The sequence below is a fragment of the Plectropomus leopardus genome, chromosome 8, assembly GCF_008729295.1.
Source record: "Plectropomus leopardus isolate mb chromosome 8, YSFRI_Pleo_2.0, whole genome shotgun sequence".
In the NCBI taxonomy this organism is placed as follows: domain Eukaryota; kingdom Metazoa; phylum Chordata; class Actinopteri; order Perciformes; family Serranidae; genus Plectropomus; species Plectropomus leopardus.
Genome location: NC_056470.1, coordinates 26,322,730 through 26,347,636, shown reverse-complemented (window position 1 = coordinate 26,347,636; position 24,907 = coordinate 26,322,730). Strand labels below are relative to the sequence as shown.

At 38.0% G+C, this 24,907-nt stretch overlaps 2 protein-coding genes across 3 annotated transcripts in view; one reads left to right on the top strand and one right to left on the bottom strand.

Moving 5' to 3' along the window:
• Nucleotides 1–7,277, top strand: part of scube3 (signal peptide, CUB domain, EGF-like 3) — a 106,141-nt gene extending 98,864 nt beyond the window's left edge. For both annotated transcript variants that reach the window (XM_042491617.1, XM_042491616.1), the window contains 7 exons: nt 466–627; nt 713–880; nt 976–1,137; nt 1,222–1,419; nt 1,533–1,685; nt 2,747–2,826; nt 3,134–7,277. In XM_042491617.1, coding sequence (XP_042347551.1) covers nt 466–627; nt 713–880; nt 976–1,137; nt 1,222–1,419; nt 1,533–1,685; nt 2,747–2,826; nt 3,134–3,286 — 1,076 coding nt within the window. In that variant the 3' untranslated portion in view covers nt 3,287–7,277. The remainder of the gene's footprint in view (nt 1–465; nt 628–712; nt 881–975; nt 1,138–1,221; nt 1,420–1,532; nt 1,686–2,746; nt 2,827–3,133) is intronic.
• Nucleotides 7,278–8,645: 1,368 nt separating this feature from the next.
• Nucleotides 8,646–22,522, bottom strand: LOC121946472 (CUB and sushi domain-containing protein 3-like). The gene is given in 11 exon segments (XM_042491038.1): nt 8,646–10,385; nt 10,487–10,666; nt 10,750–10,823; nt 10,922–11,018; nt 18,548–18,742; nt 18,852–19,091; nt 19,971–20,016; nt 20,018–20,045; nt 20,140–20,239; nt 22,142–22,339; nt 22,434–22,522. Coding segments are annotated over 11 exon segments (1,401 nt in total). The 5' UTR covers nt 22,489–22,522; the 3' UTR covers nt 8,646–10,197.
• Between the last annotated feature and the right edge of the window lie 2,385 nt (nt 22,523–24,907).

The window sequence follows — 24,907 nt, the reverse complement described above, 5'->3', positions numbered from 1 at the left end:
GCATTGTGGTAGACGGGAGCTAAATGTGGTGTACATTGCATGTACACTCAAATTTGCTGTGCATTGTGGGCATTTTATAGTGCACTATATAGTGGATGAAATTAACAGCTGAGAATTCAAACACTACTACAAAATGGCCAACACACTTGTGATAGGGGACTATTTTGAAACAGCAAACAGACACCTACAGTCTAATAAACATAACTTTTTAGCCATATAGTCTACATTTGTGATGCAAATAAACTTCGGTTTTTCTGACATTATCATAAAGGTGTTCAGGAGGATGTAGTGGTACTGCATTATATTTAGAGGTGTCTCTAATATTCTGCTCCCCTCACGTATTTGCAACACAGTCCGTGGATTATCTGTCCCTTTAAAGGTTTGCATTTCTGTATTGTGTTTCTTTGACCTGATTAAAGTGAAGTGTGTCCTCTCTGACCGGAGCCGTTGTGGATATTCTCTCAGTCAGATGCTCGTCGGGGTCTTATTACCACGGTGAGCAGGAGCGCTGTGTCCAGTGTCCACCCGGCACTTTCCAGGAGAAGGAGGGGCAGCTGGCCTGTGACCTCTGCCCCGGCAGTGACGGCCACGGGCCTGTTGGGGCACGAAACATCTCTTCCTGTGCAGGTAGCCTAGTTTTAAATCCCAGGCACGATGTTAAACATGTATTTCTGATCCTGCGAGGTGTTGATGTCCTTACCCTCTAATGTAGGTCAGTGTCATACGGGGTACTTCTCCAGCGATGGGTTCAAACCCTGTCAGGCGTGCCCTCAGGGCACCTACCAACCAGATTTGGGACGGACCCTTTGCTTCCCGTGCGGGGGAGGACTGAGCACCAAGCGGGAAGGTGCCAGCTCCTTCCACGATTGTGAGGTCAAAGGTCAGCTTGTGCTCTTTTTACAACAGCCAGTATATCCTCAAATAATTCTCCAAAACTCTCCCTACTTAATGTGCATCTTCATCTCTACCCTGCAGTTCAGTGTTCTCCAGGTCATTACTACAACACCACGGTACACAGGTGTATCCGCTGCCCGGTAGGGACGTACCAGACAGAGTTTAGACAGAACTATTGTATCTCCTGCCCTGGGAACACCACCACTGATTTCGATGGTGCCACAAGTGTCTCTCAGTGCAAGAGTGAGTATGAAAATTACTGTTTAGTGTTTTCAGATTTCTTAATCATGAGCTGGAGTATGATTTGTTTTGTTTGCGTATGTCTAGACAGGCAATGTGGTGGCGAGATGGGCGAATTCATGGGTTACATTGAGTCACCAAACTATCCCGGTAATTACCCTGCCAATGTGGAGTGTATCTGGAACATCAACCCGCCCAGCAAGCGCAAGATCCTAATTGTGGTGCCGGAGATCTTCCTGCCATCGGAGGATGAGTGCGGAGATGTGCTGGTCATGAGGAAGAACTGTGAGTGTCTGTCTCTCCCGTTGATGTGTCAGTGTAATTTAGGGTTTATACTGTTTCTAACTGCTCCATACAAACCTAATAAGTCACTGTTGTCCTTTCTGTCCCCCTGCAAGGGTCAGCCACATCCATCACCACCTACGAGACGTGTCAGACGTACGAGCGGCCCATCGCCTTCACCGCTCGCTCCAGACGTCTCTGGATTAACTTTAAGTCCAATGAGGCAAACAGCGCCAGAGGCTTTCAGATCCCCTATGTTACTTACGATGGTATGTAGCCAGCTCATTTATCACAACAGCTGTGTCTGTATCCATCCGTCACTCGATATTTTTATGTCTCCCACTCTGTCTCTCTCAAAAATTCTTTAATAAGGTCCCCTACATTTATTTAAGTTTTGACTATGATTTGCAATAACAACTATTTTACAGCATTTTTCAAAAGCCAGTTATACAGTGCATCACAAGACATAAAATCGTCAAATGTGCAAAGTGCAAAATACATGTAAAATACAAATAAAATAAGAAAATAAGGACAAATTGAATTAAATTAAAAGAAAAAATGCAGTAGAAACACAGTATTATGGAAAAATTTTAGGGCCTTTTTTTTCTTTTTTTTTTTTACATTTCAAGCATTAAGTCAGCTTTTCTTGTCCATCAAATTGTGTCTTGTGCTACAACATAACTTCTCTATATTATGCGCAGTTGTTACCATCATTACTCTTGCATCCGTCCATTACAAATGCCCTTCCAAGCTTGTGTGGTTTCTCCTTCTGCACTTATTTCTTTGATTTATTTAGTAGTTAAATTTATTCTGAAATGTGGCATTGGTAAGTGATTTTCAGTTTGTTTTTACAGGAATGTTCACCCTTTGAATTTTTTTTTCTGCACAGTAACCCTTGACCAGCCCCAAATAATTTTGGTAAAGAAAAGAAACCTATGTGAAGATGTACAATACAGCACTGTGTCTACTTTACCGCCTGTTTTACCGGAGAAAAAAACAGCTTGTAACTGTAAAACACATAATATTTCAAATGTGTGAAGTCCATCATTAACAATGCTTTTGTCATCATGCACTAACAACAGGACAGCATTTTAGTTGTACTGAACTGCGTCTTTTGGACAAGTTACACTTACGGTTTTGTAATATAATAATTTAAGGAGTTATACGTGACCAATAATTATCTTCTTTTTTTTTTAACTTACACACTCCCTTGATCCTTGGGGTAGGTGTTACCCCATTTGAGGACAATTGCCATAATTCAGTTGTTCTGTCTATTAATGTTATTTCACCACCTTTTTTTTGATAATGTGTCTTGTTTTTATGAATTCAGAGGACTATGAACAGCTCGTAGAGGACATAGTGCGAGATGGAAGACTCTATGCATCAGAAAACCATCAAGAAATCCTCAAGGTGAGCAGATTTCCTTCCTACTGCGTTCATTTCTGACTTCATTTCTTGTTGATAGATAAGATCACCTGGGAGATCTGTACCTTCAAGGTGTTATTACGCCAAACAAAGTTGTTGCCAACAAACATTAGTACTTGCATGAGTCAGATGGTACATTAATACAGGGAAAACTTGCTATTGTCGTCATAAAACAGGTGTGTAGTTAGTTTTCCAGCATTGTGTAATAGCTTCAAATGTTATTCAAACTATTATTAAGGATGAAAATATGCGTTTAAGTGCAGCATTTACATCCGTGTGTTCTTCCCCACAGGATAAAAAACTGATTAAGACTCTTTTTGATGTGCTGGCTCACCCAAACAACTACTTTAAGTACACCACTCGGGAGTCCAACGAGATGCTTCCTCGCTCCTTCATACGCCTCATAAGCAGCAAAGTGTCCGCTTTTCTGCGACCATACAAGTAAAGCTCACACAACTGCTGAAGCACCCCTGACATCCCCCTCCACCTTACAGGCCACATCCCACAACTCTCACAGGACTTAAAAACATACTAGTATGTTTATTTTCCATAGGCTTTGACAATAACACTATGCAGACCTGAGAAATACTGAAAATTTGTGTTTTAGGTTTTTATTTTTGTCAGATTCCCTTCAGCGCAGGTCTGCAGTCCCGAGCATTTAGTGGGGATGTAGAGTACGTGAGTGGGTTTGGTTTCTGTTGTGCAATGCAACCACAAAAAAAAAAAAAAAGAAAAAACAATAGAAACGCCTATTTCAGACAGTAGGAGTAACGTTTTGTGTGCGCGGTTTGAGCTTGATCGAGCTTGTTATTGTATTTGCTTAAATGAGCGGTCTGAGCTCCAGCTCCTTCCATTAAGTATGACTGTAAGTGTTGTGTAAGTGTTGTTTAACCCTGGTTCCATCGCCAGTGTCTGTGTCCTCGAGGAGGAGCGGTTGTTAATTCACATCACAGCTGTGTTCCAGGTCATTCAAAGCCTTACTATATTTGAGCTCTTAGAGCAGTTTCCAAGGGTTTTACTGTTAAAACAGTTAATCTATGTTTTGTTCCGTCTGTCTAGACTGTGCCGACGTTTTCCAACCTTCAGATAATTTCTGTCGCTCTTTATTTTTTCAACTTAAAGCAAATACGAACAGGTGGTTTATCATTCCAGGAACATAGTGGACATTTGGGAGATGAATAACAAACTTGCGAGAGCCGCAGAAATGAGATAATGTGATGTCTAGTGGAACATGTCTCTGAGAGAGAGATAGAGAGAAATGTCTTTGAGGGACATTATGTTTGCTGCTTCTTTTAAAAGGTCACTTTAATTCTTCAATCTCATTTTGTCTTTCTGATGTACTCGACACACTAATAGTCTCTAGGTTTGAAACTAAAGGAAGCTCTACATCTGAAATACTTAAGTTCTTACACACAGTAAGTTGATAATCTCACATTGCCTGTCTGTGGACTACCAGTTTTATCGTGTTTTTATTTCAATCTTGTAAATAATGAAAATAAATTAGACGAGGGTTGAATTCTTAAATCCTAAATTTCTTACGCAGGACCCCAAAAATCACTTTCTGCCCCACAAGTCTCAAATCCAAAGACACCCAGTGACCCCTCAAACACCCTACACACATTTTGTTCTGTCCCAATGAAGACAGCTCTTCCAAAGACCGCCCGAAATGGGCGGGTCACTTTGTTTTGTGCACTAAATTTAGAGCCCGTCATCCTACCTTTTTTTAGTACAAAGTGCAATGAATGAAAAAAATACACATCTTAAATTTGGTTATACACCATTGTGATGCACAACAAAGCTTGTGAAATGCACGTTTGGCTGCATTCTTGTTGACTCATTGTATTAAATATTTATCAGTCACAATGGGCAGAAGATGTTCAGGTTTCAACATGTAACTGCTCGTATTCAGAGAAACACTAAAAAAATGTATAGTCTGTCAAAAGAAAACAAAAAAACATAAAAGTATTTGGTGTGTAGAAAATATTCTTTGTGATTTCAAAACAGTGACCAAAACAGGGTAAAATTTAAGTTTTAAAAATGTAACACTTTGCTTCATACTAGGATCTGCCAAGTAGTTAAAGGAATTGTTTGATTTTTGGGGAAATTGCTTTCTTGCTGTGAATCAGATAAGACTCATACCACTCTCATCTGAACAGCAAGTATAAAGCTATAGCCAGGAGACAGCTAACCTAGCTCTGTCCAAAGGTAAATCTACCTACCAGCTTCTCTAAAACTCACTAATTCAGTGCCACTTCTGTTGCACCATTACTTGGCGGTGACTTCCTGGAATCAGTTTGCATCAGCTATGTGCAAGTTCAAACGTATCCTAGTTTGAACGTTATTTCTAACTTAGGTTGGAGTATATGTGCTACTAGCATTTCAAGGAAATAGTTCCAATGTAGACATAAGTTACAGCTCAAATCTCACACCTAGCATTTAGTAGTTGAGAAGTCCTTCGTTAAATAGTGACTGTCATGGCTCAACGTTTTTAAAGTTGGAGTGACATGGAGGAAGGGCTGTTCTTTGCGTTGGCAATGTGTTCTTAGAGATAAATTATACCCAAAGGTGATCTTGTGCCTCTATACTCAAAATAGAAATGCTTAAAATTGAACAACTTAGTGCATTATTACATATAAATATCACCATGTGTCAAATTGGCAAGCAAATATATAAGGTTGTAATTAACAACTTATTTATGACATTCTGCCAATGTAGGCTTTCACGTGTTTGTGATAACGTCACAGTTTCATCTGCCTAAATTTAGTATTTTTCATTGATTGGATACAGAAAGTGAGAACATCATTTTCTGCGACAGTGTTTTGGTTCGTGAGGACTTTACGCCAGAGTAGCTAAGAGGAACTTTGCATCTCCACAGTACAGCCATAGATTTGTAATAAATAGATACTGCACCCCAAGATAGTGCTTACTCAGTCAAATGAAATTGCTTGCCTGGCAAATATGCCAAAATAAGCTTCTAGCTTCCAAGTTTACTTCCGTGGTATGTAGCCCTGTGACTGTGCAGTCATGTTTGTATTATTGGCTCCGCTTGTGAGTTCTTGCTCAACTTTACATTGTGATGACATTACAGATTATTTTAAATGGCTTTTGTCGGCTAGAGGAAAGTTTTACAAAAATAAAGCCACAATGGATCAAAAGTGTGAGCGTCCTGTCAGCAGTTTTACAGATAACTTTTACAGTGGTGGTCTATGGGCAAAATGTTTTTTTGGCCGAAGGGGATTTTTTTCACTGAAATACCGGGGCCACTCCGAACAATTTAAAGCAAGGCTGAGCAGTGATCCTAGGGTCAACCAAACACTGACACAGATTTACAATCAAACCAACAAGTTCCAACGCATCATTTAGTGTCTTCACACCCTAACTTTAGAGAGAACTTTCATATCGCTGATGCAACGGGTTGTAGGAAGGACTCTCCATAAAAAAGTAAATATTCAGTAAGTGTAGGTAAGTAAGTAAGTATTTCCCAAGTTGGTGAAGATTCTCAGTCATCCAAGTCATGGTAATTCTTAATGTTACATTGTAGGCTAATGAACTTTCTTGAGTTTCTTGAAACATTTTCTACAAACTCAAGTCCAGTTGCCTACAGTATAGTACTTACAAGTATTCACCAAAATTTAGGGACTGTTCCTTTAAAGTCATTAGTACTACCACTGCAGTCAATTTGGTAAAAACAATTCCAACCCAATTCCAAACTTGTATATTCAACCCTCTAAAGAAATTAACTTGAGTCGACGCTTGCTCACTGATTAACAGATTTTTCGGGGAGTATGTTTTATCCCCACTCATGTAAATACAAATAACTGAAATGGTACACTTTATATTATGTACCCAAATTTTAGGATGACACAAAGGGATTTTGACCACATGGTCAAACTTGTGGGTGATGCTGGGCCAAGCCATCTTTCATAACTTTAAAATTTTCATAACTTTAAAATTTTCAGAGTACATAAATCTGGTCTCCAGTATCCCTGTGTACTACAGTAAATGCCAGCAGGCAGCTTCCCAGTGCGCTCACTTGGCCCTCATTCCCCAAAATCCTCCTCCCACCAGAATCAGCTTCTTTCCTGCAACCTGATCTTTTTTTTTGTTTTGTTTTTTATTGTTGCCTTTTAACGAGAGTTTGCTATGATGTATCATAGAGTCGATAATGATATTTGCACTTGAATTGTTATTGCTCATGTAAAGAAATGTCTGGATTTTGTATTGTCTTTTTAAATGAATGGAATTGGTGTTCTTATTTTCTTGTAGCTTGTTTGTTCATGAAATGCTCACTCACCGTTTAGTCTATAGAGATGATACACATAACATTATCAACTGTTTAAAAAAAGTAAACTATGTACAGAGGTGAATGAAACAGGTTTGTACTTGTTACTGCCCAAAACACTTATCGAAATAAACATACTGTACTTCAGCTTCATTTTAAACATACTTTAATGTCTGTATTATGAGTTCATAGAAGTTTAATAAGTAAGAAAATATATCACTATTAGTGCATTATTGAAGGTAGATGTTAGAGGGGATACATTGTGTTTTTTAGCATAAGAAAGCATTACTTCCATCTTCCACTGACTGATGTTTAACTAGGTTGGATTTCATATGGTAGTTTTACATTTCAGTGACCGTATCTCCTCCTCCAGTTGGTGCTTCAAGAGTGTTTCAGGTCGTGAGATTGAACTTTATGCCTAAAAGACTTACGAGCGTGTGAAATAGAACGTCACATTTAGTTGTATTGTCAGGAGGTTTGGCTTAGAGGATTAAGTGGCTGGTTTGAATCCACAGGGTCATGAGATCGATTCTTGCTTGGGGCAGATAATTTTAGAAAGTTGTTTTCCAGGTGGCTCTTGTAGCCTCAAAAGTGAAGCTGTTATGCAACGGTACAAAATGCATGGCTGAAATTTAACAAATAATGCCAGAATTCGCGAAAACTAAACATGTACAAGACAAGGAGACAACTGCATCACAAACAAACAAACAAAATGCCATACACTTGAATATTAAAACATGTCAGTACTCTCTAATGGACAAAGTATTATTACATCACAGTTTCTAAATTACCTCAGATCTTACTTTGACGTTTCTTTACTGATATTCCTTGATTTCAACAGACGCATCTGCCGATACTGCTTTTACCTGTTTTTGGACAACTTCACCTGATTTATCGGCCAAAATGACATATTATTTAACTTTACGTGCCTTCATTTGCTATGCAATATCACAATCAGTGTCTAAACTGTATGAATCTACATCCAAATGAAATTTTATAGCATAAATAAAATAAAATATTAGCTGAGGTATCCGCCTGCTCTGCTGATATAAGGGTCATATGGCGTTGAAGCGCAAAATTCAGCATCGGCAGTGACATCTGTCGAAAATTCGAGTGATATGAGCCAGGCCGATTTTTGACAGACGCGTCTGCTGATACTGGTTACCTGTTTCTGGAAAACTTCACCTGATTTATTGGCCAAAACCGCATATCATTCAACTTTACTTGCCTTAATTTTTTCGGCAATATCAAAACTAGTGTATAAACTGTATGAATCTACAGACAAATTCTGTTTTTTGGCATAAATAAAATAAAATATTTCAAATAAGACTCAAACCAGCACCCTCAGGTGTACTAAACACCTGTGCTACCAACTGAACCAAATGTCCAGACACATCTTTGAGAGTGATCAAGGTCCACTTGTGCTGAGTGACAGCAGTGACATCTGTCAAAATCTGGCTTGATATATGGTTTAGGCCGATAATCAACTAAGTTCTTGCCAGGGCAAAATTCAGTGAATAAAATAAATAAAATAAAATATTAGCTGAGGTATCTGCCTGCTCTGCTGATATAAGGGTCATATGGCGCTGAAGCGCAAAATTCAGCATCAGCAGTGAGTGACATCTGTCGAAACTCGACTGATATATGAGTCCGGCCGATATTCCTTTATTCTGACAGACGCATCTGCCAATACTAGTTTTACCTGTTTCTGGAAAACTTCACCTGATTTATCGGCCAAAACGACATATCATTCAACTTTATATACCTTAATTTGCTCTGCAATATCTCAGTCAGTGTCTAAACTGTATGCATCTACATCCAAATGATATTTTATGGCATGAATAAAATAAAATATCAGCTGATATATCCATCTGTTCTGCTGATATAAGGGTCAAACGGTGTTGAAATGCAAAATTCAGTATTGGTAGTGACATCTGTCAAAAAAATTCAGCAGACAAAGAGACAATTGTGTGTTTTGTAAATGTTTTAAGTGTTCATGGCAAGGTATGTCTTCGATGACTTAAATCAGCAGAACAAACAGATATATCAACTGATATTTTATTTTATTTACGCCATAAAAGTCAAATGTCACCTGTCCCATACAAGACTTGAACTGGCAACCTCAGGTAGCCTGACCATCTGATTTACCTACTGAGCTAAACTACCTGCCATCTCCTATATATATGACATTCCCTTTAGCCCTGTGCTTTGGACATTGATGACTTTTCAATGAAGTTCTTGGCAGGGAAAATTCAGTATTCAGTATAAGAAAATTCAGGAAACAAGGAGACAGTTGTGTGTGTTTTAACTGTTTTAAGTGTTCATGGCAAGGTATGTCTTTGATGACTTATATCAGCAGAGCAAACAGATATATCAGCTGATATATTTGATTTATGCCATAAAAGTCAAATGTCCCCTGTCCCAGACAAGACTTGAACCAGCACCCTCAGGCATACTAACCACCTGAATTACCCACTAAGCCAAATCTCCAGAGACCCTGTGCATTTTCGATGTTCCCTATAGCTCTTTGCTTGGGACAGCAATGTACAATGTACACCAAAGTAACAACAATTTCCTGTTTCATGGCAAAACATAAATTATACGCAGCGCCATGGGAAAACCATAAAAGTTTTGCGCTGACCTTTGATAACTGTCCATCATCAAGGGATTAAGATTGGACACACCAAATTTGACGTCAATCAGATTAATCCTGTAGGACAGGTTCACAAAAGTACAAGGCCCAAAATCGCCAAAAATTGCATCTGGGCATGATACATAGGTGTAACAAAATTTCATAATTGTAGTAGAAACCAGTAAGTGGTGCTACATGTTGGGGGGAGCTGTGGAGCCATTTTGCCACACCCGTTTCTGAAACCACCAAAATACAGAATCTTTTCCAAGACTGGACGAATGCACCACCTTGAATGAGTTTTTGAGCATTTTTTGACCTCCAAAAATTAGATTCATTGGGGAGAAAAAAATAATAATTCGTTGCATTCCAAGAGGGTCTTCTCACCACTTTTGGTGCTCAGGCTCTAATAATGTCAAGTAATGCATATACAACAAAGAATTTATTACTGATATGTACATTTGGGCAGGCCAGGGAACCACTGGCCATCAGGACCACAGGTAGCAATGCTTGGGCCAGTCCTTGTGTAGCCAGGGGTACACTCGATATATATAGTGTCCCTTTCTCGATACATCTTGGTCTGAGCTCCCATCCAGTAGGCGTTGGAGACATTTGGAAATGGACATGTTATTTCTGTGGGAACAGAAATCAATGTTTTTTCTATTAATGTCAGAAAAGGTAAAAAAGTTGGATAACGATTTAAAAAGTATTTTGTCACCAATATTATCAGTAACCTTTGCATGTAGGAGGAGAATCACTCCATGTCCCATCCTCGGTACACCAAATCTGGCTTTGACCAGTAAGGGTTCCCACATGACAATGGTAGCGAATCACAGTCCTGTATGTGTATGGTGGCTCCTGTGGGCCTTTCATCACTGCATTTGTTGCTTTTGAAGGCTCCTCACACACCACAGCTGGAAGAGATACAGTGTTTAGCACAACTAAAGATGAGGGAAAATTAAAGGGCTCGCAATGATACTTTTGTTGCTTGCAGCACCTTCACAGGTAGGAACATGTCCATTCCAACCTTGACTCATGCAGGTCCTGGTTGCCCGTCCCACAAGACGGTGTCTGGCAAGGAGGAAATGAAAGTCATAGTTTTACAAATGGAGAATGCTAAATATTTTATGTGTAAAATAAAGTAAGGGAAGATAGAGAAATTTGCTTACCCATCATCACAGATGGCTCTAGCAGTATCTCCAAATTCCACACCAGTGTATGTAAACTGTCCATTGATAATTTCTCCTGCAGAGCCACATAGCTTTCCTTGATAGGAGAAAAAATGTTACAGTTAAGAGTTTAATTAGCCAAGGTGACCATGTAATGTATTCTATGGTATGAAAGAAAATGGCATAATACAGCATGTCGAAAAAAAAAAAAAGCCCAGAACTATATAGTATAGTATGATGGAAATTGTCAAAATATAACATGTCTAAACAATGTCTGAAAACCACATAGTGGAGCATGTCCAAACATGCCATAGTATAGCATCTTGAAAAAATGTTCAAAAATAAAGTATAACGTCGAAAAAAAAGCCAAAACTGACAGTGTGTAATATCGAAAAATGTCAAAATATCACATTTAAAAAAAAGGGGTGAAAACCACATTGGATTTCCAGACATGTCATAGTATAACATGTCCAAGGTTAATGGTAAAAAACATTATACTTTGGCATGTTGAAAGAACAATATTAATATGTCAAACACAACATAGTATAGTATGTCGAAAAATGGCAATATATGACGTGAAAAAAGAAGCTGAAAAACACATACTATAGCATGTCGAGACACATCATAGTAGTAGTAGTATAGTAGTAGTAGTAGAAAAAGAATATTATATCGAGAAAAAGAAAACGTCCCAAAATACAATTATATAGCATTTTTAAAAATGGCTTAATGTGTAATATACCTTGGAAAGAAACATCAATGTATACAATCAATGGTCGAACAAGGCAATAGTATAGTATGGCGAAAAAAGTCAAATTTGGACCGCTCCTAAAAATGGCTGAAAACGACCTAGAATAGCTCGTAGAGACGCGTCATAGCGCACAAAGTGGGAATAAAGGCCAAAAAAGGCCAAAAACCTCATAATTTAGGATGTCGAAAAAATTGGTCAAACAAGGCAATAGTATAGTATGGCGAAAAAAAGTCAAATTTGGACCGCTCCTAAAAATGGCTGAAAACAACCTAGAATAGCTCGTAGAGAGGCGTCATAGCGCACAAAGTGGGAATAAAGGCCAAAAAAGGCCAAAAACCTCATAATTTAGCATGTCGAAAAAATTGGTCAAACAAGGCAATAGTATGGTATGGCGAAAAAAGTCAAATTTGGACCGCTCCTAAAAATGGCTGAAAACGAACTAGAATAGCTCGTAGAGAGGCGTCATAGCGCACAAAGTGGGAATAAAGGCCAAAAAAGGCCAAAAACCTCATAATTTAGCATGTCGAAAAAATTGGTCAAACAAGGCAATAGTATAGTATGGCGAAAAAAGTCAAATTTGGACCGCCCTAAAAATGGCTAAAAACGACCTAGAATAGCCTCGTAGAGACGCGTAATAGCACACAAAGTGGGAATAAAGGCCAAAAAAAAGGCCAAAAACCTCATAATTTAGCATGTCGAAAAAAATGGTCAAACAAGGCAATAGTATAGTATGGCGAAAAAAGTCAAATTTGGACCGCTCCTAAAAATGGCTGAAAACGACCTAGAATAGCTCGTAGAGACGCGTCATAGCGCACAAAGTGGGAATAAAGGCCAAAAAAAGGCCAAAAACCTCATAATTTAGCATGTCGAAAAAATGGTCAAAAAAGGCAATAGTATAGTATGGCGAAAAAAGTCAAATTTGGACCGCTCCTAAAAATGGCTGAAAACAACCTAGAATAGCTCGTAGAGACGCGTAATAGCGCACAAAGTGGGAATAAAGGCCAAAAAAGGCCAAAAACCTCATAATTTAGCATGTCGAAAAAATTGGTCAAACAAGGCAATAGTATAGTATGGCGAAAAAAGTCAAATTTGGACCGCTCCTAAAAATGGCTGAAAACAACCTAGAATAGCTTGTAGAGACGCGTAATAGCGCACAAAGTGGGAATAAAGGCCAAAAAAGGCCAAAAACCTCATAATTTAGCATGTCGAAAAAAATTGGTCAAACAAGGCAATAGTATAGTATGGCGAAAAAAGTCAAATTTGGACCGCTCCTAAAAATGGCTGAAAACAACCTAGAATAGCTTGTAGAGACGCGTAATAGCACACAAAGTGGGAATAAAGGCCAAAAAAGGCCAAAAACCTCATAATTTAGCATGTCGAAAAAATTGGTCAAACAAGGCAATAGTATAGTATGGCGAAAAAAGTCAAATTTGGACCGCTCCTAAAAATGGCTGAAAACAACCTAGAATAGCTCGTAGAGAGACGCATAATAGCGCACAAAGTGGGAATAAAGGCCAAAAAAGGCCCAAAAACCTCATAATTTAGCATGTCGAAAAAATTGGTCAAACAAGGCAATAGTATAGTATGGCGAAAAAAGTCAAATTTGGACCGCTCCTAAAAATGGCTGAAAACAACCTAGAATAGCTTGTAGAGAGGCGTCATAGCGCACAAAGTGGGAATAAAGGCCAAAAAAGGCCAAAAAAACCTCATAATTTAGCATGTCGAAAAAATGGTCAAACAAGGCAATAGTATAGTATGGCGAAAAAAGTCAAATTTGGACCGCTCCTAAAAATGGCTGAAAACAACCTAAAATAGCTCGTAGAGACGCGTCATAGCGCACAAAGTGGGAATAAAGGCCAAAAAAAGGCCAAAAACCTCATAATTTAGCATGTCGAAAAAATGGTCAAACAAGGCAATAGTATAGTATGGCGAAAAAAGTCAAATTTGGACCGCTCCTAAAAATGGCTGAAAATGACCTAGAATAGCTCGTAGAGACGCATAATAGCGCACAAAGTGGGAATAAAGGCCAAAAAAGGCCAAAAACCTCATAATTTAGCATGTCGAAAAAATTGGTCAAACAAGGCAATAGTATAGTATGGCGAAAAAAGTCAAATTTGGACCGCTCCTAAAAATGGCTGAAAACAACCTAGAATAGCTCGTAGAGACGTCATAATAGCACAAAAGTGGGAATAAAGGCCAAAAAAGGCCAAAAACCTCATAATTTAGCATGTCGAAAAAATAGTCAAACAAGGCAATAGTATAGTATGGCGAAAAAAGTCAAATTTGGACCGCTCCTAAAAATGGCTGAAAATGACCTAGAATAGCTTGTAGAGACGCATAATAGGCGCACAAAGTGGGAATAAAGGCCAAAAAAGGCCAAAAAACCTCATAATTTAGCATGTCGAAAAAATTGGTCAAACAAGGCAATAGTAGTATAGTATGGCGAAAAAAGTCAAATTTGGACCGCTCCTAAAAATGGCTGAAAACGACTTAGAATAGCTCGTAGAGACGCGTAATAGCGCACAAAGTGGGAATAAAGGCCAAAAAAGGCCAAAAACCTCATAATTTAGCATGTCGAAAAAATTGGTCAAACAAGGCAATAGTATAGTATGGCGAAAAAAGTCAAATTTGGACCGCTCCTAAAAATGGCTGAAAACAACCTAGAATAGCTTGTAGAGACGCGTAATAGCACACAAAGTGGGAATAAAGGCCAAAAAAGGCCAAAAACCTCATAATTTAGCATGTCGAAAAAAATTGGTCAAACAAGGCAATAGTATAGTATGGCGAAAAAAGTCAAATTTGGACCGCTCCTAAAAATGGCTGAAAACAACCTAGAATAGCTTGTAGAGACGCGTAATAGCGCACAAAGTGGGAATAAAGGCCAAAAAAGGCCAAAAACCTCATAATTTAGCATGTCGAAAAAATTGGTCAAACAAGGCAATAGTATAGTATGGCGAAAAAAGTCAATTTGGACCGCTCCTAAAAATGGCTGAAAACAACCATAGAATAGCTTGTAGAGACGCGTAATAGCGCACAAAGTGGGAATAAAGGCCAAAAAAGGCCAAAAACCTCATAATTTAGCATGTCGAAAAAAATGGTCAAACAAGGCAATAGTATAGTATGGCGAAAAAAGTCAAATTTGGACCGCTCCTAAAAAATGGCTGAAAACAACCTAGAATAGCTTGTAGAGACGCGTCATAGCGCACAAAGTGGGAAATAAAGGCCAAAAAAGGCCAAAAACCTCATAATTTAGCATGTCGAAAAAATGGTCAAACAAGGCAATAGTATAGTATGGCGAAAAAAGTCAAATTTGGACCGCTCCTAAAAATGGCTGAAAACAACCTAGAATAGCTTGTAGAGACGCGTAATAGCTCACAAAGTGGGAATAAAGGCCAAAAAAAGGCCAAAAACCTCATAATTTAGCATGTCGAAAAAATGGTCAAACAAGGCAATAGTATAGTATGGCGAAAAAAGTCAAATTTGGACCGCTCCTAAAAAGTGTCTGAAAAACGACTTAGAATAGCTCGTAGAGACGCGTAATAGCGCACAAAGTGGAATAAAGGCCAAAAAAGGCCAAAAACCTCATAATTTAGCATGTCGAAAAAAATGGTCAAACAAGGCAATAGTATAGTATGGCGAAAAAAGTCAAATTTGGACCGCTCCTAAAAATGGCTGAAAACGAACTAGAATAGCTCGTAGAGAGCGTCATAGCGCACAAAGTGGGAATAAAGGCAAAAAAAGGCCAAAAAAACTCAAAATTATGTGATGCCCTCTGCTGTTTTTCAGCCCTGTCACACGGTCTGCTTGTGTTTTCTAATTATGAGTGGTTAATCAGTGCTGTATTGGAACACCTGGCCTGAAAATTTAAGCCACGTTAACAATTGTCTCTCTCTCTTCTCCTCCAGGTACCCTTCCCTGGTGATTTGGCCCTTCTGTTGCTTTTTAGTTTCATTCAATCATTGTGAACCATCCAACACCTTCCCTATCACATTACCACTCACCAAAACACATCTTACATTTCTGATCTACTGATAATCACGTCCCATTCAAAGTGTTCTTGATTATGTTATATTTAAACTTAATTTGTTAAATAAATAACTTGTACAATTAAGTCGTGTTTTTGGTGCCTCTGTACTATTTGTATGACCCAAGAGCATGACATGTAGCATGTTAAGAAAATGGCCGAACAAGGCAATAGTATAGTATGGCGAAAAAAGTCAAATTTGGACCGCTCCTAAAAATGGCTGAAAACAACCTAGAATAGTTCGTAGAGACGTGTCAAATAGCGCACAAAGTGGGAATAAAGGTCAAAAAAGGCCAAAAACCTCATAATTTAGCATGTCGAAAAAATGGTCAAACAAGGCAATAGTATAGTATGGCGAAAAAAGTCAAATTTGGACCGCTCCTAAAAATGGCTGAAAACAACCTAGAATAGCTCGTAGAGACGCGTCATAGCGCACAAAGTGGGAATAAAGGCCAAAAAAGGCCAAAAACCTCATAATTTAGCATGTCGAAAAAAATGGTCGAACAAGGGCAATAGTATAGTATGGCGAAAAAAGTCAAATTTGGCCCGCTCCTAAAAATGACTGGAAAAGACCTAGAATAGCTCGTAGAGACGCGTCATAGCGCATTGCGTGGGAATAAAGGCCAAAAAAGTCCAAAAACCTCATAATTTAGGATGTCGAAAAAATGGTCAAACAAGGCAATAGTATAGTATGGCAAAAAAAAGTCAAAATTTGGACCGCTCCTAAAAGTGTCTGAAAACGACTTAGAATAGCTCGTAGAGACGCGTAATAGCGCACAAAGTGGGAATAAAGGCCAAAAAAAGGCCAAAAACCTCATAATTTAGCATGTCTAAAAAATTGGTCAAACAAGCAATAGTATAGTATGGCGAAAAAAGTCAAATTTGGACCGCTCCTAAAAATGGCTGAAAACGAACTAGAATAGCTAGTAGAGACGCGTAATAGCGCACAAAGTGGGAATAAAGGCCAAAAAAGGCCAAAAACCTCATAATTTAGCATGTCGAAAAAAAAGTGGTCAAACAAGGCAATTGTATAGTATGGCGAAAAAAAAGTCAAATTTGGACCCCGCTCCTAAAAATGGCTGAAAACGACCTAGAATAGTTCGTAGAGACGCGTAATAGCGCACAAAGTGGGAATAAAGGCCAAAAAAGGCCAAAAACCTCATAATTTAGCATGTCGAAAAGATTGGTCAAACAAGGCAATAGTATAGTATGGCGAAAAAAGTCAAATTTGGACCGCTCCTAAAAGTGGCTGAAAACGACCTAAAATAGCTCGTAGAGACGCGTCATAGCGCACAAAGTGGGAATAAACGCCAAAAAAAAAAAGGCTAAAAACCTCATAATTTAGCATGTCAAAACAATGGCCAAAAAAAAGGCATCGTATAAGAAATGGACAAAAAAAAACGCATTGCGAAAAAATCACACGAATTTTGACAAGTCCCAAAATTGCTTCAAAACAATATACCATAAACTTGTAGAGATGCGTTATTGTATACAAAGTGGAAAAAAAGATAATTTAGCATTTTCAAAAAAACTTTCCAATTGTGCAGGGCAGGGGGCTGGCTGCCAATCCCTTCTGACTTTGGGCGAGAGGCAGGACACACAATGGACAGGTCCCGTGACGATCACAGGATTGACACATACAGACAGACAACCATTTCATATTCACATTTACACTACGGCCAATGTAGGGTCACCAGTTAACCTGACCTGCATGTCCTCTGGGAATCCTGAGAACCCAGAGAATTACCATATATACACGGGGGAGAGAACATGCGTACTCTTATTGGCCGGCCCATGTAACACCCCATTGTGATTGGCTCTCCTTCACCTGTCTGACGAGTAAACTGAATGTTCATTTACGGTTGCAATTCAGTCTTAAATCTGAGGGGTAGTAATGTGCCAGAATAGCGCCTGGCCTGTAGAGAGGCCACAGACGAAGAAGAAGTTCTGCTTTGATTTGGAGCGGATTTGCTATAGACTTTAATAATACCATCTGTGTGACGTGACCTCTGCTGTGCTGTGATTGGTAAACTACACCATAAAGTTTAAGACACTGCAATGCTCGTATTTAAAGTGCGTATGTGCATTGGAGACAAAAATGGTAAATTAAAGCTTAAAGCCAACAGGTGTGCCTGCATTAGTGCTTGTAGTTCTTTTCACCCCTACATAAATCAGTGCCCCATTTGGGTCATCCAGTAAAAAAAAAAAAAAAAAAGTCTGGACATCCACTGCCGCACGGACCAGCCTCTCAAACCCAAGATCAGCTCCCCCCTGGATTCAGACCAGGGACCCTTTTGCTGTGAGGGGACAAGGCTAACCACTTCATCACAAGTGTATTAGTGTATTAAAAAATGTCATATGTAATAAACATGTCATCGTACTTCATAAAAAAATCATAGGCTGGAAGGCAATTAAAAAAAAGTTATAAGTTTTTAGTATATTGTTGCATTATAAAGATAAAAACAGACTGTTTACTGTGATTTATTTACCTTAAGCAAGTTTAAAGCCTTGATACAAAGGTGTCCTGGACTTAATTTGAAAATTATTGGCCAGGGGAAGCTAGAAAACATTTTAGACCAGTAAAAAGCTAAATCACTGCAGCATATGGAGATTTGTTATCAGTAACAAAGTGAAACATACAAAAACACTGGAATCATCCTCGACAGAGAAATCACTTTTAGCCACATCGCCAGCTAATATTATTTGGTAATCAAAATAACTTTACCAGGGGTTCTCAAAAACACGACATTTGATATAGAATTCAAAAAGTATAAACATTAAGAGCTTCACTAATGTGGAAAAACATCCACAAAGCTTTAAACAGAGCCTGCGAAGGATTTTAAAAAGTTCTTACGTTCACATTTCAGCCGCAGTGGTGACCACTCCCCGTTGATGCAGCTGCGGTACCTGCTGCCACCTGCCTGAATGTATCCGACATCACACACATAATGAACTCTGTCACCAGAGGCAAACGATGTCTTTGTGATGTACTTGTTGGCGAGGTTGGCGTTGGAGTTGAGGAGGGTTACCGGCACGCCGCATCCACCTGCTGAACAGATTTTCACAAAGGAAAGTGTCAGTTTAGATAGAAGCATGTTACAATCAGCAACTAAAATTAGATGATGTACAGCCAAAAACCACGAACCAGCAGAACTCACTTGCTTTATCAGGTGCCTGACTTGTAGCAGGTGACTGAGTCGTAACAGGTGACGCCAGGCACCGAGGGGGTCGAGGGTGCCACTGGCCACCCGGACCACAGGTGATCTGCGGAGCCCCGTCCAGCTGGAAGCCCTGCCTGCAGGTGAAGGTCACGTTGTCCCCCACCTGGTGCACAGAGACATCCCCAGCACTGCTCACAGAGCTGGCCACTGCAGGGGTGGAGCAGGTGGCCTCTCCCTCTGAGGACATGAAAATCAGATTTCTGTTGAAGGTGATTTTCCTCCTAAAGATTGATTTGGCACTGTTTCTCCAGCTAGGCTTCGAGGGAAATGTTTAGCTCTGGACAGCTGATAAAGAAAACTTGCTTTTTTTAAGAACCTGATTATAAATATATATACGTATATACTGTATATCTGGCTGCTCTGTACTGCACTCTCCATACCCCTACCTTATACTACTGTCACCATATTCATTGCACATCCAGCTGTTTATTCCTTATATTAGCATTTCTTGTACTCACCTGCACAATACATATTTTTATTTATACCTACTCCACATATACATATTTGTTTATACCTGCATCATATATAATACATATATATATATATATATATATATATATATATATATACACACACACATATATATATACTGGCGACATTTATTTTTATTTTATTTTTACTTAAACAAATGTACACTAACAAATTATAGTTGCTACACATTTCTTTTTTATTTATATGTACTACATATACATGCTAAAATTTCTGTTTATACCTATATATATTTTCATCTATACTTCATACATATTTATTTTTATATATACCTGTCTCATATATATTTTTATCTGTAGTAGGGATATATTTGTTTTATCTATGCCTGCTACACACACACACACACACACACACACACACACACACACACACACACATATATATATAATTCTATTTATTTATTTATTTATCTGTACTGGCTGCAATTTTATCCATACCAGCTACATATATATTTCTAAAAATTTTCTCAATGTCGCCTGTCACTTTAGATCACCTCTCAGGTGTAGCAACCCTCAGTGTGTAAAGAACATGAATGAGTTTCGGATAACGTGCTCGGCTGTTGCTCACCTACACAAGACGGGAATTCACCAGTCCAGCCAGAGCTTTTACAGATCATTGTAGTTGAGTCCTTTCAGAGTGTATCTGTCAACATGGAGATGGGCTGTATAGACGAACTCAAATCCGGAGATTTATTCTGATCAAGTTTTTACAGGATTTATTTCGGATTTAAACTCACCCCTCATTGCATACAGCATAAACTTTCTCCCCGAGGAATGTATTTCCTTCATAGTGGAACTCCCCATGTAGGAGATCGCCAGCATTGCCACACGTTTTCTCTCTGTTAGAAATGAGACAGTAAATATCCAATCAGAAAACCAAGGACCAAAACAAGACAGAAGCTCCTTTGTTTTACCATGTTGCAAAACAACCAACATAAGCTGCTGCAAAGCCCGTGTGCCACCCTCAGAAAGATCTGAGGTGAGATGTTATGGAGGTGTGTCGTATGCAATTTCTGAAACAATAAAACGTGTGAAGATACGTGTGAGGCACGGTAATGTAGAGGCATCGGGTTGAAGACTCCATGAAAGCAAACATCTTTCTGCGTAAGAGTTCCCGGGTTTAATGTGAATTATTATCAGCTCCACACAGATGTGTCTGACTCTGAAAAGTCATTACAATCAGAAAAGATCTCACATGGTTTTGTCACATTCGATATTCAGTGATCAAACTATTGCATGCATTAGTTTGTATCGGAGTCTAGAGGAGCTTTACAGGAGTAAGCTCCGTTCAGATAAGTTGCTCTAAGGAGCAGTCATGTGGTTTAAATGAGAACGGGTGTTATTAGATTGGGGAATAATCTACTAATGATGCAAATCAACCAGCTACAGTAACAGACTGTCAGATACACTTTACCAAACATTATATATGAAAACATGAAAATACATCAAAATCACAATTTATGTCAGTGTTTTAAATATCAGTTTTCTACCTCCTCATTTAAGGTTCGATATGTTACTCTTAAGACCAAATACAGACGTTTTAGATTGGTGGTTCAGTCCAACTACCAACCTGAAGCGTCAATATACAACAACCTGGGACTGAGACTAAATGACATGTCATTGAAAGACATTGAATTTAATCACCCGACATCACAGCCTAAAATCAGTCAAATACAACGTTACTACTACTACAACGTTGGTAACCAGCTAGGTTGAGGTCAACAAACTCCAAAAGAGAGAAAAGTTTTACTGACTTTTGGTTTGCTTTTATTGCTTGTTTGGTTTGGGTTTATTTCAGTATTTTTGAAATGTTGGTGTCTTTGCTAAACGGCTACAAATTAATCCCCTGGGCACAAGAGTCATTATTTAGAGCAGATTTAAAAAAAAAAAAAAAAGTCCATCTTGCCAATCCTTTAACCTACTGTAACTCAATTGAGTAAAAAGTGTGTGAAAAGTTATATAAATTATTCTTTTTCCCCCCTTTTTGTATTCTGAAGCATTTTGCGCTGCATTCTAAAAAGGTTTTATTGCTCCTCTTTAACCCTTTAAAACCTGAGTGAATTGGCTTGATTTATTTCAAAAACATGGAAATAAGGCAATGAGAAATGTAACAAAAAAATGACCCAAAAATTAGCAAGAAAAATGACTAGAGAGTTACAAGAAAAATATCTACAAATAAGCAACAACAACAAAAAAAGAGTGCTAAAATACAACAATAATAAATAAAAAATACTAATATTTATTTTACTGTTGCCTTATTATAAATATATAATTATGACGCATATAAATATTTCTCTCTAATTTTCAGGTCATTTTCTTGTCACTTTTTACTGTTTTTAAATATGTGGGACATTTCAAAGTTGCTGACTGCCTTCTTTCACATGATTTCAAACGAAATTACCCCAAATTATCTCATGTTTCAGAGGGTTATATGTTAGTGAAAAGCCTCTGAACAAAGCACAAGGAAAACGGATGATGATCCGGGGTTTAACGGGTTAAAATTGTAATTAACCCGCAATTATTTTATTGGATTAACATGCAGTTTCCCTCCATGAGCGCTAGAGGGCTTAAAACTGCTTCTAATCTGAACTGCTGTCGGTACTTTAAATTAATTTCAATCACATGATAATGCTGATATATCTTACTGAAATCACATTTAAAGGAAAAAATCGCATTTAAACGTATATTTGCTCCTTTAATAGAGATTTTGATCGTGATTAAAGTGTACAGAGTACTCACTTTCGCACTTCAGAGTCAGTTTGGTCCATTTTCCAGCCACACACTGCACAGCTCTGCTCCCTCTGGACGGACTGAAGTCTTTGGCGCAGTCATAATAAACTTTGTCCCTGCTGATGAACCTCCGCATGGTGCTGAATTTCTTCACCAGCCTGGTGTGCGCGTATCTGGGAGGTGCCGAGCATTTCTTTGGTGCCCGAGCTGTTTTGGAAAATATCAACAGTTTTTAAGAAAAAAAAAAAAAAATCAAAATTAACAATAACAATCTGTGAAATGTGTTTTTCCTTCAACTTACCTGCAGCGAGTAAAGCAAACGATAAAATCAGAATATTCCACAAGAAGCTCCTCATGTTTGTGCTCCGGTTTGCTCCTGCAACTCCTCAGCGTCAGATCACAAATCAAATGCGACCAGCTGATCACATCTAGCATTATAAAGAGGGGTGGCACAGCCGGAACTGCCCAAAAATAACACTGACACGCACATGAAAACAAGAGGACACAGAAACATGCTACTGTAGAAAACACATTAAGAAAAAATAAATTTAATTAAAACAATTTGGTGTTTATTTTGAAAATTATGATCATATCATCAAGGAAACCTATGTTTTTGAACAGAGCCCATGATTATAAGCTAACATAGTGATCTGCATGAATAATTTTAAGGGCTAAACCAATTACAGTTAATCATTAACAAGCCAAAAACAAGCAAACGTTAGGTGCAGAAGTGTCTCAAACTTTTAAAATCCATTATAACCGAATTAGACTTAATTAATAAAGTATTTGTTGGACTCTTGAAATTCATGCAATATCTAACAAAAAAAAACATCTTCAATAGTGCTTTTTTCTAATAAAGGGAAGACAAAATCTAACATTTTCAAAAATGCATAGAAATAAAAAAAATATTGGAAAAGTATATAATCCTAAATTTTTGAGACATTAAATGAATAAAAATCACTGCATTTGTACTAATTAGGGTTGACAGTAGGATTAGACACATATTAGGTTGCTAATTGGTCCCTTCAGTTGCCTGTTATTTAATGAATATCACAAAGTGGACTGCATTATACTCAGAGGCGTTTCTACTATTTTAAACACTTAATTTAGGTCAATTAGTTGCCTAAAATTCGTCAGAATAGTCACTGTGTTTCCATCTTATGAATCGGTCAACTCAAAGTTAGAGGAGTAACATTTCAACCTTCCTGCCACTAACTTTATTTAAGAAATGATTTAGATATTTGCACCCTACATCTAAACAAGTCTTACCCTAGCTGAACTGTATGAAAGAGACTCTTGACCCGGACACAGAGTCCTCAGTCTCTATCTGGTTATTTTTATTACACACAAAAAAATGGTTGGATTTCCTGCATAGTCACAACAGAGCTTTGCCAGCACAGTCTCGATTCACTGTGACTGTGATTGTAAACCGCAGCAGCAGTGGCGGAAACCTTCAGATCCTTTACTGAAGAAACTACCACTACCACAAAAATAAACACTGCAAGGACAACTTCTGCATTTGCTCCTATATATATTAGCAGCTTTAAGTATTAAAGTATTGGAAACAGATTACAAATGCATCACATGTAAGCAGTATTTCTAAGTAGCAGCTGCTCCATCTGTGGTACTTATATTTTATGAGAGTGATTCTCAACCCTGAACTGCACTTGGCTTGAGTATAAATCACGAGATGATTAAATTATGACTTTTCTTTTTCACTATTCTTCCCTTTCTGTTGTGATAAACTGGATAGTTTTAGCTTCTGAAGACTCGAATAAGTTGCAAAAATAAACAGTCTTAGAGGTGAGCATCATGGTTGAACTCATGACAAATGCAAACTGTTACAAGAAGTCAGAAGACGACATTGCAATAATTTAGGTATAGTGTTTTGTGAGATCTTCTGGTTTTAAATATCTGAATGTACAGAGTATTAGGTAGCTATCAGAGAAATGTAACTGAACAAAAAGTAAAATATTTTCTCGTGAAAGAAAGTACAGAATGAGCATTAAAGCTAACTGGCTAATTGGTAACTTTTATAAAAGTATTGGTAACTTTTATAAAAGTATAAAAGTATTTTAGTGTACTGTTTAGTTGTACTGAGAAATTTTGGGATGCGGCCGCCATGTTGGAAATGGTCGACCAAAGTACAAAGCACCGCCCATCAGCCGGAGCAAACACTCTCATTTTACAGCTAAACAGTACACTAAAATATGATTCTGAAAACAGATTGTCTCATCTAATGCTGTTTGAATATACTGACTCTTTCAGCAAATAAGACAAAATGTTTTTTTAATAAAAGTTATAAACTGTAGCTTAAAACTGCAAAAAATTTAGATTTTAAAGTTAAATACCTGAAAACTGAACAGTTCACAATAAAATTCACTTGCTACCTTTGCCCAGTGTTTGAGCAGGAAAGAAAACAGTATCACCTTATTACAGCCGCTCTACCTCAGATGTTTTGACTCATCGTGAGAGTGATGTGAGTCATTTTATTTTATCAAAAAAATAGATCAAATTCTATTTTTTTTAATTGTTGTTTTTTACCTCTAAAATAACTACTAATGATCGCTTTGATTTAGTGTAAGATGATTTATTTTAAATGTAACAATACTAATAATACATTTTATTTATTGCAGAGCACTCAAGGACACCTTACAAGACAAGCAAAAACAAGCAAGATCTTTGGCCTATTTTTTGTTTCATATCCGTAATCAGCATGGAATTTAATCAGAGCTTTTTATCCGAATCGACTCATTCAAGGATCATTTCAGGCGT